We start from the raw sequence: 19317 nt of genomic DNA, 5'->3' as shown, positions 1-19317 counted from the left end.
CACTGGAAAAGATCCTGAAGCTGGGAAAGGCTGAAGGTGGGAGGAGGAGGGGACAACAAGAGGATGAGATGGTTGGATGGCATCACCGACTCAATGGCCATGAGTTTGAGTAAGTTCTTGGAGTTGGTGATGGACAGGGAGGCCAGGCGTGCTGCAGTCCATGGGGTTGCAAAGAATCAGACATGACTGAACAACTGAACTGAACTGATGGTAACAGATTAACTAGTCTTATTGTGATCATTTTGAAATATGTATACATTTGAAATCATTACGCTGTACAACTAAAACTAATATAATGTTGTATGTCAATTATACCTCAATTAAAAAGAGGAAACATACGGCGGATGATCATGGGGGAAACAGGCTAGGAAATAGAAACTAAAAGGATTTAGACAGATAGAAAAGAAACTACCAAGCATTCTAAGGACAACCATGAGCCAAAAAAAGCATGGAAGCAAAAATAAACACACTGCCTGTATGAGTCCACTCATACGAGGGACCTAAGAAGTAAAAGTCAGAGGAACAGAAAGCTGAATGGCAGTTACCTCAGGCTTTAAAAGAAGAGGAGGAAATAAATGTTTAATGGGTAGAGTTTCAGTTTTGCGAGATTAAAAAGTTGTGGAGATCTACTGTACTACAATATGAATATATTTAACACTACTGTAAACGTCCAGGCTTCTCAGGTGGCACAGAGGTAAAGCATATCCATGCCAATGTGGGAGACGCAAGAGACACAGGCTCCATCCCCGGGTCGGGAAGACCCCCTGGAGGAGGAAATGGCAACCCTCTCCGGTATTCTTGCCAGGAAAGCTCCATGGACAGAGGAGCCTGGCGGGCTACAGTCCATGGGGTCGCAAAGAGTCGGACACGACTGAGCAATGAGCACACACACGCACACAGAGGTGTATGCTTAACAGCAGTTAAGATGATAATAGTCTTTTTTTGAAACCACAATTAAAAACTCTTGTGGCTCAGCCCATAAAGAATCCGCCTGCAATGTGGAGGCCTAGGTTTGATCTCTGGGTTGGGAAGATCCCCTGGAGAAGGGAAAGGCTACCCACTTCAGCATTCTGGCCTGGAGAATTCCACAGACTGTATAGTCCGTGGGGTCACAAAGAGTCGGATACCACGGAGTGACTTTCACTGTCACTTCACTTTACTTTCAAAAATACACACTTTGACAGGTCAGTGGGGCAACAAGTCCAACTAGAATAATTTCCATGCTATAGAGGAGTTGAAGGTAAGTTTGAATACACAATGTTGGTGAAGGGAAGACAGGTTATAAAACACCATCAATTTGTATGTTGGATTTTATACAATATTAGTCAACTGATAAGTTCCAAAGAGGTTGGATATAAAACTCATTTAGTTGTAAAATGAATGTCTCTTTTTCTTGTTAATATCCACCATACAGAGAGAAATACGTTCTCATATAAAGCTATTAATCTTGCTCTATAGTAGAAAGTACTTAAAAATCATTAAGTCGGGCTTTTCCAGTGGCCTCAGTGGTAAAGAATCCGCCTGCCAATGCAGGAAACATGGGTTCAACCCCTGATTGGGGAAGATTCCACATGCCTCAAGAGCAACTTGAGAAGAAGGCAATGGCATCCCACTCCAGTACTGTTGCCTGGAAAATCCCATGGACGGAGGGGCCTGGTGGGCTGCAGTCCATGGGGTCGCTAGGAGTCGGACACGACTAAGCGATTTCACTTTCACTTTTAACTTTCATGCATTGGAGAAGGAAATGGCAACCTACTCCAGTGTTCTTGCCTGGAGAATCCCAGGGACGGGGGAGCCTGGTGGGCTGCCGTCTATGGGGCTGCACAGAGTCAGACACGACTGAAGCGACTTAGCAGCGCTAGCAGCAGCAGCAAGAGCAACTAGGCCTGTGTGTCGAAACTATTGAGCCTGTGTTCTGAAGCCCCGGAGCCACAACTATTGAGCCCGTGTTCTGGAGTCTGGGAGCTGCAACTACTGAAGCCCTCGTGCCTTGGAGCCTGCATTCTGCAACAAGCCACTTGTATTCCGCAACCAGCCACTGCAATGGGAAGCCCTGGCACAGCAAGTAGAGTAGCCCCCGCTCTCTGCAACTAGAGAAAGCCAGAGCAGCAAGAAAGACCCAGCGCAGCCAAACATAAATAAATACACACTTGTTAAAATCATTAAATCATTTTGTAGATATGGAAAGTAACCACAAACAAGTAATTGACTCGTCTAAGGTTATGCTGCCCTTGGAATGGGAGATGTTCCTTAAAGCAGAAGATACGTCACTTCTGCCAATGCAAAAGGTACTACTTATAAAAGAAAGTCCTGCTCCACTCTATCACTAGACGCGGGCACTCTTAAAAGACACAAATACACAGCAGTCTAAACTCATCACATTTCAACTGTTACAAGAAATCTCAAAATGAACCACCAAGATATCCATACAAAGCTACTATAAGAAGAAATATTTTAGGTGACAAAAATTCTCAACTAACAATCACAAACAGAAGAAAATGCAATAGCCATCTGAAATTAAATTGTCAAACAAGCATTTGCAGTATGGAAAAAAACACAATCAAAATTTCTAAAAACTCAGATGAAAAAAGAAGGCAATTGGGAGTCAAATCAGAAGTTAAACAAAATCAAGAAAGAAAAGGAAGAAAAAGTAATACTGACTACAAGGTACCCAAAGAAGATAGCTGACTGAACATCTAACGGGTACCAAAGAATAGATGAAAAGAAAGGAAAGAAGAAAGGAAGGAAAAAAAGTGGTGACTGGCAAAAAATGTCTAGCATATGAGTAAATGGGGTTCCTGAAGAATAAAAGCTAAACAATTTAATAAACAGTAGTTAGGACTCCTGCTTTTACTGCTAGGGGCCTGGGTTCATTGCCTGGTCAGTGAACTAAGATCCCACAAGCCTCGGAGGGGAGCCAAAAGAAAAAAGGAAAAAAAGAACTAAAATATATCTACTCCATGACCCAGGCATTCCCCAAAGAGAAATAAAAGCATATGCTCATACAAAGCCTTCTACACTAATATTTATGGTGTTTCTATTTTTAATAGTTGCAAACTGAAGGCAACCCAAATGTTCATGAACAAGCAAACGAATAAACTGTAGCATATTTATGCAACAGGATCCTACAGCAATGAAAAGGAATGAATAACTGATACATAAATGGATGAAATGCAAAATATGCTGAATAAAAGATGCCGCCATATTAAAAAAAAGATTCTGTGTTTGTAAAATTCTAGAAAATGCAGACTAAACAAGGCTGACAAAAAGTGGATCAGCAGTTGTCTGGGGACATGACATGAGGAGGGATAAAAGGGAAGCTTCATGGGAAATAGATGGGGAAACAGTGGAAACAGTGGCAGACTTTATTTTTCCGGGCTCCAAAATCACTGCAGATGGTGACTGCAGCCATGAAATTAAAAGACGTTTACTCCTTAGAAGGAAAGTTATGACCAACCTAGATAGCATATTCAAAAGCAGAGACATTACTTTGCCAACAAAGGTCCGTCTAGTCAAGGCTATGGTTTTTCCGGTGGTCATGTATGGATGTGAGAGCTGGACTGTGAAGAAGGCTGAGCGCGGAAGAATTGATGCTTTTGAACTGTGGTGTTGGAGAAGACTCTTGAGAGTCCCTTGGACTGCAAGGAGATCCAACCAGTCCATTCTGAAGGAGATCAGCCCTGGGATTTCTTTGGAAGGACTGATGCTAAAGCTGAAACTCCAGTACTTTGGCCACCTCATGTCAAGAGTTGACTCACTGGAAAAGACTCTGATGCTGGGAGGGATTGGGGGCAGGAGGAGAAGGGGACAACAGAGGATGAGATGGCTGGATGGCATCACTGACTCGATGGACGTGAGTCTGAGTGAACTCCGGGAGTTGGTGATGGACAGGGAGGCCTGGCGTGCTGCGATTCATGGGGTCGCAAAGAGTCGGACATGACTGAGCGACTGATCTGATCTGATCTGATAAAGAAATTCAAATCGTCCCGCACACTGGTAGTACATGGAGAAGCTGGGACAATATGAAGAAAAGAGACGGCTTGTTGGTCCCCAGCTGCTCAGTCACCAGCTACTGTAGCTCCGACAATTATGTGCATGTAAACACATGAAAGGAATGAAGGAGACCCACCCACCGAGACCTTCACAGGCTCCTGCCCCACGGAAATTATGAGGAAAAAATAAAATGATTATTGTTCCAAGCCACCAAGTTTTGGATGACTTGTTACCCAGCATAGCAAAGAGAACAGACCATCAGGACTGACTTTTATTTGTTCCTCAGTCATCAACAGTAGCCCACCTCTGTCCCTACAGGCATTTCAAAATGAAATGTCTTCTCCATATCTCTCAAATCAGTGTGCCAGAGGTGGGAAGGAATCTTCCTTGTTCCTCACCTCCACTTCCAGATGATTCTTCCTCCCTAAAACTCCCAGGTTTGAAAATTCTGTCACCAAACTCCACCATCCACTATCCCTTCTCACAGCAATCACCTACAGCCTCCTGGGTCAACCTGCTTCATTCCCTGAGGTTTATATCCCAGTACTCTCTCCAACACTACTCCTGTCCTAAGTTTTGGTTATTTAAAAACCCATGTACATGATCCTTCCAATACCCTATCCTTGTTAGTTCTGTAAATGCTTCACTACCAATGACCTTTTAGAGCGCCCAGTCTCAGCTACCCACTTCTATGGCTTTTCATATAACCATTAACTACAACCTCTCTATAAACTCAACTAAGAATCCTACTCTCCAGCTACCACCTGCCAGGCTCTCCAACTTACTCCCAGTAGGTTGATGATGACTAGGTTAAATTTCTACTCAATGACAAGTAGAAATTAATAGGGTTATGGTTTTAACCTAGTATGAAGTGAGGAGGCCAGTACAGAGAGTTATCTTCTTGACTGATGGTGGAATTTAAGCTGGCTAAGAAAGAAAGGGAGGACATTAGGATGGTGAGAGACAGTTTAAAAAGTGGGAAGGTCACAGTTTCACCAGCCCCAGGGAGGTGAAGATGACTGTCATCATCAACCTACTAAGAGTAAGTTGGAGAGCCTGGCAGGGGGTAGCTGGAGAGTAGGATTCTTAGTTGAGTTTATAGAGAGGTTGTAGTTAATGGTTATATGAAAAGCCATAGAAGTGGGTAGCTGAGACTGGGCGCTCTAAAAGGTCATTGGTAGTGAAGCATTTACAGAACTAACAAGGATAGGGTATTGGAAGGATCATGTACATGGGTTTTTAAATAACCAAAACTTAGGACAGGAGTAGTGTTGGAGAGAGTACTGGGATATAAACCTCAGGGAATGAAGCAGGGTGACCCAGGAGGCTGTAGGTGATTGCTGTGAGAAGGGATAGTGGACGGTGGAGTTTGGTGACAGAATTTTCCTGGGAGTTTTAGGGAGGAAGAATCATCTGGCGGTGGAGGTGAGGAACGAGGATGCTACAGCATATTTCATAGGAATATTTCATAGGAACCTGGAGCGTCAGGTCCATGAATCAAGGCAAATTGGAAGTGGTCAAACAAGAGATGGCAAGAGTGAACGTCAACATTCTAGGAATCGGCAAACTAAAATGGACTGGAATGGGTGAATTTAACTCAGATGACCATATCTACTATTGAGGGCAGGAATCCCTCAGAAGAGATGGAGTAGCCATCATGGTCAACAAAAGAGTTCGAAATGCAGTACTTGGATGCAATCTCAAAAACGACAGAACGATCTCTGTTCGTTTCCAAGGCAAACCATTCAATATCACAGTAATCCAAGTTTATGCCCCAACCAGTAACGCTGAAGAGTTGAACGGTTCTATGAAGACCTACAAGACCTTTTAGAACTAACACCCCCAAAAGATGTCCTTTTCATTACAGGGGACTGGAATGCAAAAGTAGGAAGTCAGAAACACTTGGAGTAATGGGCAAATTTGGCCTTGGAGTACGGACTGAAGCAGGGCAAAGACTAATAAGAATTTTGCCAAGAAAATGTACTGGTCATAGCAAATACCCTCTTCCAACAACACAAGAGACGACTCTACACATGGACATCACCAGATGGTCAACACTGAAATCAGATTGATTATATTCTTTGCAGCCAAAGATGGAGAAGCTCTATAGAGTCAACAAAAACAAGACTGGGAGCTGACTGTGGCTCAGATCATGAACTCCTTATTGCCAAATTCAGACTTAAATTGAAGAAAGTAGGGAAAACCACAAGACCATTCAGGTATGACCTAAATCAAATCCCTTATGATTATACAGTGGAAGTGATAAATAGATTCAAGGGACTAGATCTGATGGATAGAGTGCCTGATGAACTATGGACGGAGGTTCGTGACATTGTACAGGAGACAGGGATCAAGATCATCCCCATGGAAAAGAAATGCAAAAAAGCAAAATGGTTGTCTGGGGAGGCCTTACAAATAGCTGTGAAAAGAAGAGAAGCAAAAAGCAAAGGAGAAAAGGAAAGATATAAGCATTTGAATGCAGAGTTTCAAAGAATAACAAGGAGAGATAAGAAAGCCTTCCTCAGCAATCAGTGCAAAGAAATAGAGGAAAACAATAGAATGGGAAAGACTAGAGATCTCGTCAAGAAAATTAGATACCAAGGGAACATTTCATGCAAAGATGGGCTCGATAAAGGACAGAAATGGTATGGACCTAACAGAAGCAGAAGATATTAAGAAGAGGTGGCAAGAACACACAGAAGAACTGTACAAAAAAGATCTTCACCACCCAGATAATCACGAAGGTGTGATCACTGACCTAGAGCCAGACATCCTGGAATGTGAAGTCAAGTGGGGCTTAGAAAGCATCACTACAAACAAAGCTAGTAGAGGTGATGGAATTCCAGTTGAGCTATTTCAAATCCTGAAAGATGATGCTGTGAAAGTGCTGCACTCAATATGCCAGCAAATCTGGAAAACTCAGCAGTGGCCACAGGACTGGAAAAGGTCCGTTTTTATTCCAATCCCAAAGAAAAGCAATGCCAAAGAGTGCTCAAGTGAAAGTGAAGTCGCTCAGTTGTATCCGACTCTTTGCGACCCCACAGACTGTAGCTTATCAGGCTCTTCCGTCCATGGGATTTTCCAGGCAAGAGTGCTGGAGTGGATTGCCATTTCCTTCTCCAGAGGATCTTCCCGACCCAGGAGTCGAACCTGGGTCTCCCGCATTGTGGGCAGACGCTTTACAAAGAGATGGGAATACCAGACCACCTGACCTGCCTCTTGAGAAATGTGTATGCTGGTCAGGAAGCAATAGTTAGAACTGGACACGGAGCAACAGACTGGTTCCAAATAGGAAAAGGAGGCTGTATATTGTCACCCTGCTTATTTAACTTATATGCAGAGTACATCATGAGAAATGCTGGGCTGGAAGAAGCACAAGCTGGAATCAAAATTGCCGGGAGAAATATCAATAGCCTCAGATATGCAGATGACACCACCATTATGGCAGAAAGTGAAGAGGAACTAAAAAGCCTCTTGATGAAGGTGAAAGAGGAGAGTGAAAAAGTTGGCTTAAAGCTCAACATTCAGAAAACGAAGATCATGGCATCTGGTCCCATCACTTCATGGGAAATAGATGGGGAAACAGTGGAAACAGTGTCAGACTTTATATTTTTGGGCTCCAAAATCACTGCAGATGGTGACTGCAGCCATGAAATTAAAAGACGCTTACTCCTTGGAAGGAAAGTTATGACCAACCTAGATAGCATATTCAAAAGCAGAGACATTACTTTGCCAACAAAGGTCCGTCTAGTCAAGGCTATGGTTATTCAGTGGTCATGTATGGATGTGAGAGTTGGATGTGAAGAAAGCTGAGTGCTGAAGAATTGATGCTTTTGAACTGTGGTGTTGGAGAAGACTCTTGAGAGTCCCTTGGACTGCAAGGAGATCCAACCAGTCCATTCTGAAGGAGATCAGCCCTGGGATTTCTTTGGAAGGAATGATGCTAAAGCTGAAACTCCAGTACTTTGGCCACCTCATGTCAAGAGTTGACTCATTGGAAAAGACTCTGATGCTGGGAGGGATTGGGGGCAGGAGGAGAAAGGGATGACAGAGGATGAGATGGCTGGATGGCATCACTGACTTGATGGACGTGAGTCTGAGTGAACTCCGGGAGTTGGTGATGGACAGGGAGGCCTGGCGTGCTGCGATTCATGGGGTCGCAAAGAGTCGGACATGACTGAGCGACTGATCTGATCTGATCTGATAAAGAAATTCAAATCGTCCCGCACACTGGTAGTACATGGAGAAGCTGGGACAATATGAAGAAAAGAGACGGCTTGTTGGTCCCCAGCTGCTCAGTCACCAGCTACTGTAGCTCCGACAATTATGTGCATGTAAACACATGAAAGGAATGAAGGAGACCCACCCACCGAGACCTTCACAGGCTCCTGCCCCACGGAAATTATGAGGAAAAAATAAAATGATTATTGTTCCAAGCCACCAAGTTTTGGATGACTTGTTACCCAGCATAGCAAAGAGAACAGACCATCAGGACTGACTTTTATTTGTTCCTCAGTCATCAACAGTAGCCCACCTCTGTCCCTACAGGCATTTCAAAATGAAATGTCTTCTCCATATCTCTCAAATCAGTGTGCCAGAGGTGGGAAGGAATCTTCCTTGTTCCTCACCTCCACTTCCAGATGATTCTTCCTCCCTAAAACTCCCAGGTTTGAAAATTCTGTCACCAAACTCCACCATCCACTATCCCTTCTCACAGCAATCACCTACAGCCTCCTGGGTCAACCTGCTTCATTCCCTGAGGTTTATATCCCAGTACTCTCTCCAACACTACTCCTGTCCTAAGTTTTGGTTATTTAAAAACCCATGTACATGATCCTTCCAATACCCTATCCTTGTTAGTTCTGTAAATGCTTCACTACCAATGACCTTTTAGAGCGCCCAGTCTCAGCTACCCACTTCTATGGCTTTTCATATAACCATTAACTACAACCTCTCTATAAACTCAACTAAGAATCCTACTCTCCAGCTACCACCTGCCAGGCTCTCCAACTTACTCCCAGTAGGTTGATGATGACTAGGTTAAATTTCTACTCAATGACAAGTAGAAATTAATAGGGTTATGGTTTTAACCTAGTATGAAGTGAGGAGGCCAGTACAGAGAGTTATCTTCTTGACTGATGGTGGAATTTAAGCTGGCTAAGAAAGAAAGGGAGGACATTAGGATGGTGAGAGACAGTTTAAAAAGTGGGAAGGTCACAGTTTCACCAGCCCCAGGGAGGTGAAGATGACTGTCATCATCAACCTACTAAGAGTAAGTTGGAGAGCCTGGCAGGGGGTAGCTGGAGAGTAGGATTCTTAGTTGAGTTTATAGAGAGGTTGTAGTTAATGGTTATATGAAAAGCCATAGAAGTGGGTAGCTGAGACTGGGCGCTCTAAAAGGTCATTGGTAGTGAAGCATTTACAGAACTAACAAGGATAGGGTATTGGAAGGATCATGTACATGGGTTTTTAAATAACCAAAACTTAGGACAGGAGTAGTGTTGGAGAGAGTACTGGGATATAAACCTCAGGGAATGAAGCAGGGTGACCCAGGAGGCTGTAGGTGATTGCTGTGAGAAGGGATAGTGGACGGTGGAGTTTGGTGACAGAATTTTCCTGGGAGTTTTAGGGAGGAAGAATCATCTGGCGGTGGAGGTGAGGAACGAGGATGCTACAGCATATTTCATAGGAATATTTCATAGGAACCTGGAGCGTCAGGTCCATGAATCAAGGCAAATTGGAAGTGGTCAAACAAGAGATGGCAAGAGTGAACGTCAACATTCTAGGAATCGGCAAACTAAAATGGACTGGAATGGGTGAATTTAACTCAGATGACCATATCTACTATTGAGGGCAGGAATCCCTCAGAAGAGATGGAGTAGCCATCATGGTCAACAAAAGAGTTCGAAATGCAGTACTTGGATGCAATCTCAAAAACGACAGAACGATCTCTGTTCGTTTCCAAGGCAAACCATTCAATATCACAGTAATCCAAGTTTATGCCCCAACCAGTAACGCTGAAGAGTTGAACGGTTCTATGAAGACCTACAAGACCTTTTAGAACTAACACCCCCAAAAGATGTCCTTTTCATTACAGGGGACTGGAATGCAAAAGTAGGAAGTCAGAAACACTTGGAGTAATGGGCAAATTTGGCCTTGGAGTACGGACTGAAGCAGGGCAAAGACTAATAAGAATTTTGCCAAGAAAATGTACTGGTCATAGCAAATACCCTCTTCCAACAACACAAGAGACGACTCTACACATGGACATCACCAGATGGTCAACACTGAAATCAGATTGATTATATTCTTTGCAGCCAAAGATGGAGAAGCTCTATAGAGTCAACAAAAACAAGACTGGGAGCTGACTGTGGCTCAGATCATGAACTCCTTATTGCCAAATTCAGACTTAAATTGAAGAAAGTAGGGAAAACCACAAGACCATTCAGGTATGACCTAAATCAAATCCCTTATGATTATACAGTGGAAGTGATAAATAGATTCAAGGGACTAGATCTGATGGATAGAGTGCCTGATGAACTATGGACGGAGGTTCGTGACATTGTACAGGAGACAGGGATCAAGATCATCCCCATGGAAAAGAAATGCAAAAAAGCAAAATGGTTGTCTGGGGAGGCCTTACAAATAGCTGTGAAAAGAAGAGAAGCAAAAAGCAAAGGAGAAAAGGAAAGATATAAGCATTTGAATGCAGAGTTTCAAAGAATAACAAGGAGAGATAAGAAAGCCTTCCTCAGCAATCAGTGCAAAGAAATAGAGGAAAACAATAGAATGGGAAAGACTAGAGATCTCGTCAAGAAAATTAGATACCAAGGGAACATTTCATGCAAAGATGGGCTCGATAAAGGACAGAAATGGTATGGACCTAACAGAAGCAGAAGATATTAAGAAGAGGTGGCAAGAACACACAGAAGAACTGTACAAAAAAGATCTTCACCACCCAGATAATCACGAAGGTGTGATCACTGACCTAGAGCCAGACATCCTGGAATGTGAAGTCAAGTGGGGCTTAGAAAGCATCACTACAAACAAAGCTAGTAGAGGTGATGGAATTCCAGTTGAGCTATTTCAAATCCTGAAAGATGATGCTGTGAAAGTGCTGCACTCAATATGCCAGCAAATCTGGAAAACTCAGCAGTGGCCACAGGACTGGAAAAGGTCCGTTTTTATTCCAATCCCAAAGAAAAGCAATGCCAAAGAGTGCTCAAGTGAAAGTGAAGTCGCTCAGTTGTATCCGACTCTTTGCGACCCCACAGACTGTAGCTTATCAGGCTCTTCCGTCCATGGGATTTTCCAGGCAAGAGTGCTGGAGTGGATTGCCATTTCCTTCTCCAGAGGATCTTCCCGACCCAGGAGTCGAACCTGGGTCTCCCGCATTGTGGGCAGACGCTTTACAAAGAGATGGGAATACCAGACCACCTGACCTGCCTCTTGAGAAATGTGTATGCTGGTCAGGAAGCAATAGTTAGAACTGGACACGGAGCAACAGACTGGTTCCAAATAGGAAAAGGAGGCTGTATATTGTCACCCTGCTTATTTAACTTATATGCAGAGTACATCATGAGAAATGCTGGGCTGGAAGAAGCACAAGCTGGAATCAAAATTGCCGGGAGAAATATCAATAGCCTCAGATATGCAGATGACACCACCATTATGGCAGAAAGTGAAGAGGAACTAAAAAGCCTCTTGATGAAGGTGAAAGAGGAGAGTGAAAAAGTTGGCTTAAAGCTCAACATTCAGAAAACGAAGATCATGGCATCTGGTCCCATCACTTCATGGGAAATAGATGGGGAAACAGTGGAAACAGTGTCAGACTTTATATTTTTGGGCTCCAAAATCACTGCAGATGGTGACTGCAGCCATGAAATTAAAAGACGCTTACTCCTTGGAAGGAAAGTTATGACCAACCTAGATAGCATATTCAAAAGCAGAGACATTACTTTGCCAACAAAGGTCCGTCTAGTCAAGGCTATGGTTATTCAGTGGTCATGTATGGATGTGAGAGTTGGATGTGAAGAAAGCTGAGTGCTGAAGAATTGATGCTTTTGAACTGTGGTGTTGGAGAAGACTCTTGAGAGTCCCTTGGACTGCAAGGAGATCCAACCAGTCCATTCTGAAGGAGATCAGCCCTGGGATTTCTTTGGAAGGAATGATGCTAAAGCTGAAACTCCAGTACTTTGGCCACCTCATGTCAAGAGTTGACTCATTGGAAAAGACTCTGATGCTGGGAGGGATTGGGGGCAGGAGGAGAAAGGGATGACAGAGGATGAGATGGCTGGATGGCATCACTGACTTGATGGACGTGAGTCTGAGTGAACTCCGGGAGTTGGTGATGGACAGGGAGGCCTGGCGTGCTGGGATTCATGGGGTCGAAAAGAGTCGGACACAACTGAGCAACAATCATACTATCTAGTCTCCTTTAAATTCATAACCACAAATCTGAAGTAGGCCTTGAATGTTTCCTAGCAACAATTCCACTACATTTAATCCAACACTCACTCAGTCTCCTAGAGGCTCACTTCCTACCTTCTCTCTTCCCTAACCTCCAACACCTGACCCCTGCTCCCTCCTCACTACTGATGACTTGCTTCTTTTACTGAGAGAATAGCAACAATCAAAACAGAATTTTCATAATCTCCTGCCACTCTATCTGCCCATCCACACAAATCTGTACCCATACAACTGAACTGTCAATATTTCTAACAAAGGCCAAATCCATTCCCTCCTACCTACTCTAGAACATTGCTGCTGCAATCCTCTTCTTTCTTCTGCGAAATCGATTATATCGTCCTTATTGGATCTTTCCTATCAGCCCACAAACATGCTGAAACATTGTTCCCATCTTCAAAATAAAAAACCAATTAAGAATCCTCTTTATCTCACTCCCTCTCCATCTGATTTCTCTATCTTCCAGTACCCACAATAAAACTTGAAATATTTGCTTATATGCGTTGCCTTGAATTTCTCCTCTCTGACTCTTGAACTCGCTCCAATCACATTTCACTCAAGAATGAGTTCTAAACTACCACAACACTGTTAATCGGCTATGCTGCTGCTGCTGCTGCTAAGTCGCTTCAGTCGTGTCCGACTCTGTGCGACCCATAGACGGCAGCCCACCAGGCTCCACCCCCCCCCCCCCCCCCCCCCCCGGTCCCTGGGATTTTCCAGGCAAGAGTACTGGAGTTGGGTGCCATATCCCAATACAAAAGTTAAAAAAAATATATTTTTTTAAAGAATGAGTTCAAATCTTACCCCCTTATGAACCTGCTCTACGTGTAGTCTTCCCCATCTTAGTAAAAGGCAACTTAATCTTTTTAGTTCTTCAGAACAATCTTGGAGTTATCCTTCACTTTCCTCTCACGCGTCTATTATTGTATCCACGTGCACAACCTGTTGCCTCCGATTTCAAAATATATCCAGAATCCAAGTGATTTTGCTCTTCACGGCTTAACAATTGGATCATTTCAATAAACACCTAACTAGTTTCCCTGCTTCGCCCTGGCCTGTCCCCACACAGGTCCCACCCCCTCTCAGAGCTAGGGGGTGGACAGCCAAGGGACAGTCAAGTGGCGGCAGCGCTCAAAGTCATTACGGAGCCCAAACTGGGCGAAGAAGGAGCTTGAGGCTGAGGCTCCAAGGTGGGGAAAGATGTAGAAACATGCGGATCACGGCCGCGCAGTGAGCAGACCGGCCGGGGAAGGAGCGCGGGGGTCGGTGGGCGACAGCGGGGCCTCAACCTCACCTCGCCAGTGCCGCGCCGGAACAGTACCGAGTCCTCTGGCTCCGGGAAGCCGCCGCCGCCTCCGCCCATCGCCATGGCTAGCCTGCCGCCGGGTGCGCGGCGTGGGTTCCGTCCCTCGGCGAGTGACGACTTCCGCCGCCCGGCCTCTGGGACCGGAAGAGCATGGCGGCCGGAGGCTGCCGGCCGGCGTCCGGGGTGCCCCGCGTGCTCTCCGCCCGCGGGCGCCACCTGCCTCCGTCGGCTTCCGTCGGGCGCGTTGGTGTGCCCTCTCTGTATCCTTTAAGTTCTTTGATCTCACTCTTTCGTCTGCTCGTGGAATGTTTCGACCCGTTTTTTGTTTTAAACAATAAGTCCTCTTAGAAAAATGGTGTTCGTTGCAGGTCACTTAGAAAATATGGGTAAGCAAGAAGTAAAAGTTGGTCCATTGTTAACCGATAATTATATAGCTGCCATTTTTTTAAAAAGTGCTTTTAAGACATTCATGTACTTGTGCTAAGTTGCTTCAGCCGTGTCCGACTTTGTGTGACCCTATGGACTGTAGTCCACCAGGCTCCTCTGTCCATGGGATTCTCCAGACTGCAGGGGGTTGCCATTTCCTCCTTCAGGAGATGGTCCCCATCCAGGGATTGAATCTGCATCTCTTGCAGTCTTCTACATTGGCAAGGATGGAAGGATGTGTGGGTCCTCAGTCATGTCCAGCTCTTTCCGACCCTATGGACTGTGGCCCGCCAGACTCCTCTGTCCATGGGGATTCTCCAGGCAAGAATACTGGAGTGGGTTGCCGTGCCCGCCTCCAAGGGATCTTCGCAAGCCAGGGATCGAACCCACATCTCTTGCGTTTCTTCCATTAGCAGGCAGGTTCTTTACCACTAGCGCCACCTGGGAAGCCCCTTTATGTACTTATGTTCACAACAATCTTTTGAATTAGGGGCTGTTATTACCATTTAATCGGAGAAGGCAATGGCACCCCACTCCAGTACTCTTGCCTGGAAAATCCCATGGACAGAGGAGCCTGGAAGGCTGCAGTCCATGGGGTTGCTGAGGGTCGGACTTTTCACTTTCGTGCATTGGAGATGGAAATGGCAACCCACTCCAGTGTTCTTGCCTGGAGAATCCCAGGGATGGGGGAGCCTGGTGGGCTGCCGTCTATGGGGTCGCACAGAGTCGGACACGATTGAAGCGACTTAGCATGGCAAGGTGTTCCCATTTAAAGATGAGTAAACCGAGGCACAGAGCATTTACACAGCTATCTGGAATCCAGCATTCCTTTAACACGGCCCAGCCATAGCATTTGGCTTAATATTCTCCCAAATCTTCTTGTGACTTTTTGAACTTAAAACCATGAATTGTATTTTTTTTTTAATCTTTGTGTTTACATGGGTCAAGCAGGTTTTTAGTTCTTTGTAGAAGCTTGCCCTATACTTTTCCAGTATTTCTTATTGAGCATTTAGACTTGCTAAATGGCTTCCATGTTCCTATTGTAAGAGAATTTTTTTTAAAAGTCAGGGAAATTTGAGGGCTCCCTTCGGCTTTTGTAGATACCAGAAATAGATGTATTTTTTAAACGCTTCAGTCATAATTCTCACAATGGCAATATGATGCAGAAGTTTAAACAGTTTGGAACCAGGTTTCTTTTAAAATTTTTTTAGATAGACTTTACATTTTATAATACTCATCATTTAAAAAAATTTGATGGCTTTTGGCTGTGCTGGGTCTTCCTTGCTGCATGGTCTTTCTCTAGTTGTAGCAAGGGAGCCTATTCATTATTTAAGGCGTACAATTTAGCGGGTTTTAGTATAGTCACAAGACTGTGCATTTCCACCACTAAATTGCAAAATGTTTTAATCACCCCCCAAAAGAAACCTTGTATCCAGTAAAGTCACTCCACATGCTCTCCTTTTCCCAGTCCCTCACAACCACTAACCTACTGTCTAGATTTGCTTGCTCTGGATATTTCATGTAAATGGCATCATATATGATCTTTTGTGCCTTTCTTCACTTAGCATGTTTTCAAGGAGGAATTAGCTTTAATTAGTATTTAATGGCAAGTTTCTTTGTTGAAAAAGTATTTCTACTTACCAGAAAATTTCCCCTTACTTGGTTCCTCAATAAAAATGAACTACAGCAATTTTTGTTATCAGAGAAAACATGTTCTTTTTTTCTTGATGGTGACATCCAGATTTGAATCACTATATGGATTTTACAAAGTTATTGCACATGATAGACAAAGCACTCAAAGCATAGGGTAGTGGATTTTCAAAGGAAACCATTTCATCCGATTTGAAGGCACTTATGTAAGTATTACATTTAACATCACAATCATGGAGGGTCCCAGGTCTGAGTACCTTGCCTGACACCAGGCAGGGGCCTCATACACATGGCTGAATGTGTAATTCCCCCTACTGCAGGAACGGCTCCATTCTCTAAGGTCCTAGGACCCTCTTACAGGCTAGTCCTGGTGGTTCTGTCCTGTACACACAACACTCTATTTTCATATTCTGTTTTTCCTGCTAGCAGCCCCTGTGAGCAAGTGTCTTCACGTTTTATCTCTGTTCTCATGAGGCCAGTTCAGAGTAAGTGATGCCTAAAAACTGTTTGGTAAATCAATGAATTGTTCGACCCCATCCCAGCTTTGACACTTCTGTCAGTAGGCTAGTCTGCTGCTACTGCTGCTGCTGCTGCTGCTGCTAAGTCGCTTCAGTCATGTCCGACTCTGCGACCCCTACTAGAGGAAGGTTATTCACAAATGTATAAATTGTACTTGCGTGAGAAAGAATTTCATTAAGTAGACCTCCAGATGTTCAAGCTGGATTTAGAAAAGGCAGAGGAACCAGAGATCAAATTGCCAACATCTGTTGGATCCTTGAAAAAGCAAGAGAGTTCCAGAAAAATATATGCTTAATTGACTATGCCAAAGCCTTTGACTCTGTCGATCAATACAAACTGTGGAAAATTCTTCAACAATGGGAATACCAGACCACCTTACTGGCCTCCTGAGAAATCTGTATGCAGGTCAAGAGGCAACACTTAGAAATGGACATGGAACAATGGCTAGGTTGCAAATTGGGAAAGGAGTACATCAAGGCTGTATATCGTCACCCTGCTTATTTAACTTATATGCAGAGTACGTCATGTGAAATTCCAGGCTGGATGAAGCACAAGCTGGAATCAAGATTGCCAAGAGAAATATCAATAACCTCAGATACGCAGATGACACCACCCTTATGGCAGAAAGCAAAGAGGAACTGAAAAGGGACTGTTGGGCCATTTCTTAGCATCTGATCCAGTTGGTGAGAAACAACTCTTTCCCAGTAACAGCTCTTTTGCTTAAAATTGCCTTCCCACTGTCACTGGAGCTGTTTTCAAGTTATCGTGAAATGCCAACAGACGGTATGGGTTAACTTTAACAGTAAATCATGGCTTCATAGATTAATTAATTGCTGCACAAATAAGTTGATGTATATGCTTTTAAATCTTACATAACAAGAAGTAAAACAAGTCAAACCATTTTTTCTTTGAAGACCTAAAAAAACAGAGTGTCTCTGATGATCTTGAAAACTGTATACTGGCTTCAAGGCAGATTGTTCTGTAATTTGACCAACAATAATGTAGAACTTTTCATACATGTTTATAAAATAAACCTTAAAAGAAAAAACCTTAACTTCATGAACTGGAACCAGTCTTTGTGCATATGGCATTTACACACCAAAAACCTACATTTGGTGAATCTTGGAACTTGCCATGATCAAGTAGGTTACTCAAATGATTAGTGAACAAGTTTCCACTTAGGGTAATATATATCGGTATTGTCATGTACAACAGCCAATAAACAAAAGACCAAAACCAAGTAGTTCCTTTTACCTCATCTTCAGAGTCTATCTGAAGGATAGATCAGGATATTAGAGATGTGTCAGTGATTTGTGTACAAGAATGCTCACTATTAAAGCAGCAGAAATTTGAAAATTCCAAAGGATGTTTTGGAAGAATATTTGAATGATATTATGGACAGATAGTAGCATAATTCATAAATGACATAGATATAATCACTCATCCAATATGTAAAGTTTGGATTCATTTCCCTCACATCATACACCAAAATACATTCTGGGTGACTTTTTATAAAGTAACCTTTGGGATGGGGGAGATTTTAAGACAGAAATAAGAAACTATGCAAGGACTGAAAACTCAAATACCTTTTGGGGGTCAAGCAGGAAAAGGAGATGAGTAAAGAGTAAGCAATAAGGGGTGCTGGGTACTGTAATCAGTTAACTCAAGACTACCCCTCTGCATACCTCCGCACCCCCACTCACTCCACCTACTTCCCATCCTAAACAAAGGCATTCAAGTTCACAGTAAAAAATTTTAACATGTCAGGACAAGTCTGCCGGTTGTCAGTCTGCATCTTCAGTTAATAAACTACACATTTAAATCAAAAGTACAATGAGATATCACCTCATATTGGTCAGAATGGCCATCACCAAAAACCCTACAAATAAATGCTGTAGAGAGTGTGGTGAGAAGGGAACCTCCTACACTATTGGTGGGAATGTAAATTGCTACAGCCACCATGGAGAACAGTATGGAGGTTCCTTAAAAAACTAAAAATAGAACTACCACATAAATCCTGTAATCCCACTCCTGGGCATACATCTGGAGAAAACCATAATTCAAAAAGATGCATGCACCCCAATAATCACTGGAGCACTATTTACAATAGCTGAGACATGGAAGCAATGTCATTGACCGCAATATGGACAGACCTAGAGATTACTGTACTACGGGAAGTAAGCCAGAGAAAGATACCATGTAATATTGCTTACATGTGGAATCTAAGGGAAAAAGATACAAAGAAACATATGTACAAAACAGAAATAGACCCACAGACATAAAAAACAAATTTATGGTTACCAAAGGGGACGGGGGTGGGAGAGAGAAACTAGGATTTTGGAATTAATATATACACCCAACTAGATGTAAAATAGATAATGAATACAGACCTATTGTATAGCACAGGGAACTATGAAACTCAATATTTTGTAATAACCTATGAAGGAAAAGAATCTGAAAAAAATATACATGTATGTATGTATAACTGAATCACTTTGCTGTACACCTGAAACAACATTTTAAGTCAACTATATACTTCAATTAAAAAAAGAAACTAGGCATTTGATTATGTAAATAACTGACAAAAATGACGTAAGTAAAATGAAAGGACAATAATTTAGAAAATATTTGTAACAAGAAAAGTGAATATTCTTTAATATATATAAAAAAAGCTTTGTCAAATACAAATAACAGCAAAGTAAGCTAGTCATAGAAGAAAAAAACAAAAGAGCCAATAAATATTGAACAAATGTCCAAACTCTGGAAGCTCTGAATTCAGTCTGCTTGGATTCATATTCTTAACCTGCCACTAACTAGATGGGTGACCTTGGGGAAAGTCCTTAATCAAAACCTCAGTTTCGGGGCGGGGTGGAAAAAAAAAAACACCTCAGTTTCCATAAACTCTATAAAAATGAACATAACAGGACTTCCCTGGTGGTCCAGTGGATAAGAATCTG

At 43.1% G+C, this 19317-nt stretch overlaps 1 protein-coding gene across 1 annotated transcript in view; it reads right to left on the bottom strand.

Annotated features, from left to right (window-relative positions):
• SMN2 (survival of motor neuron 2, centromeric) overlaps window positions 1-13822 on the bottom strand; it is a gene marked incomplete at its 5' end in the record, with an annotated part of 31924 nt that extends 18102 nt beyond the window's left edge. Inside the window, 1 exon segment of the mRNA NM_175701.1 lies at window positions 13754-13822. Coding sequence (NP_783632.1) covers window positions 13754-13822 — 69 coding nt within the window.
• Between the last annotated feature and the right edge of the window lie 5495 nt (window positions 13823-19317).

This window comes from Bos taurus, chromosome 20 (genome assembly GCF_002263795.3).
Source record: "Bos taurus isolate L1 Dominette 01449 registration number 42190680 breed Hereford chromosome 20, ARS-UCD2.0, whole genome shotgun sequence".
NCBI classification, from domain to species: domain Eukaryota; kingdom Metazoa; phylum Chordata; class Mammalia; order Artiodactyla; family Bovidae; genus Bos; species Bos taurus.
This window is presented reverse-complemented; position numbering and strand designations above follow the sequence as displayed.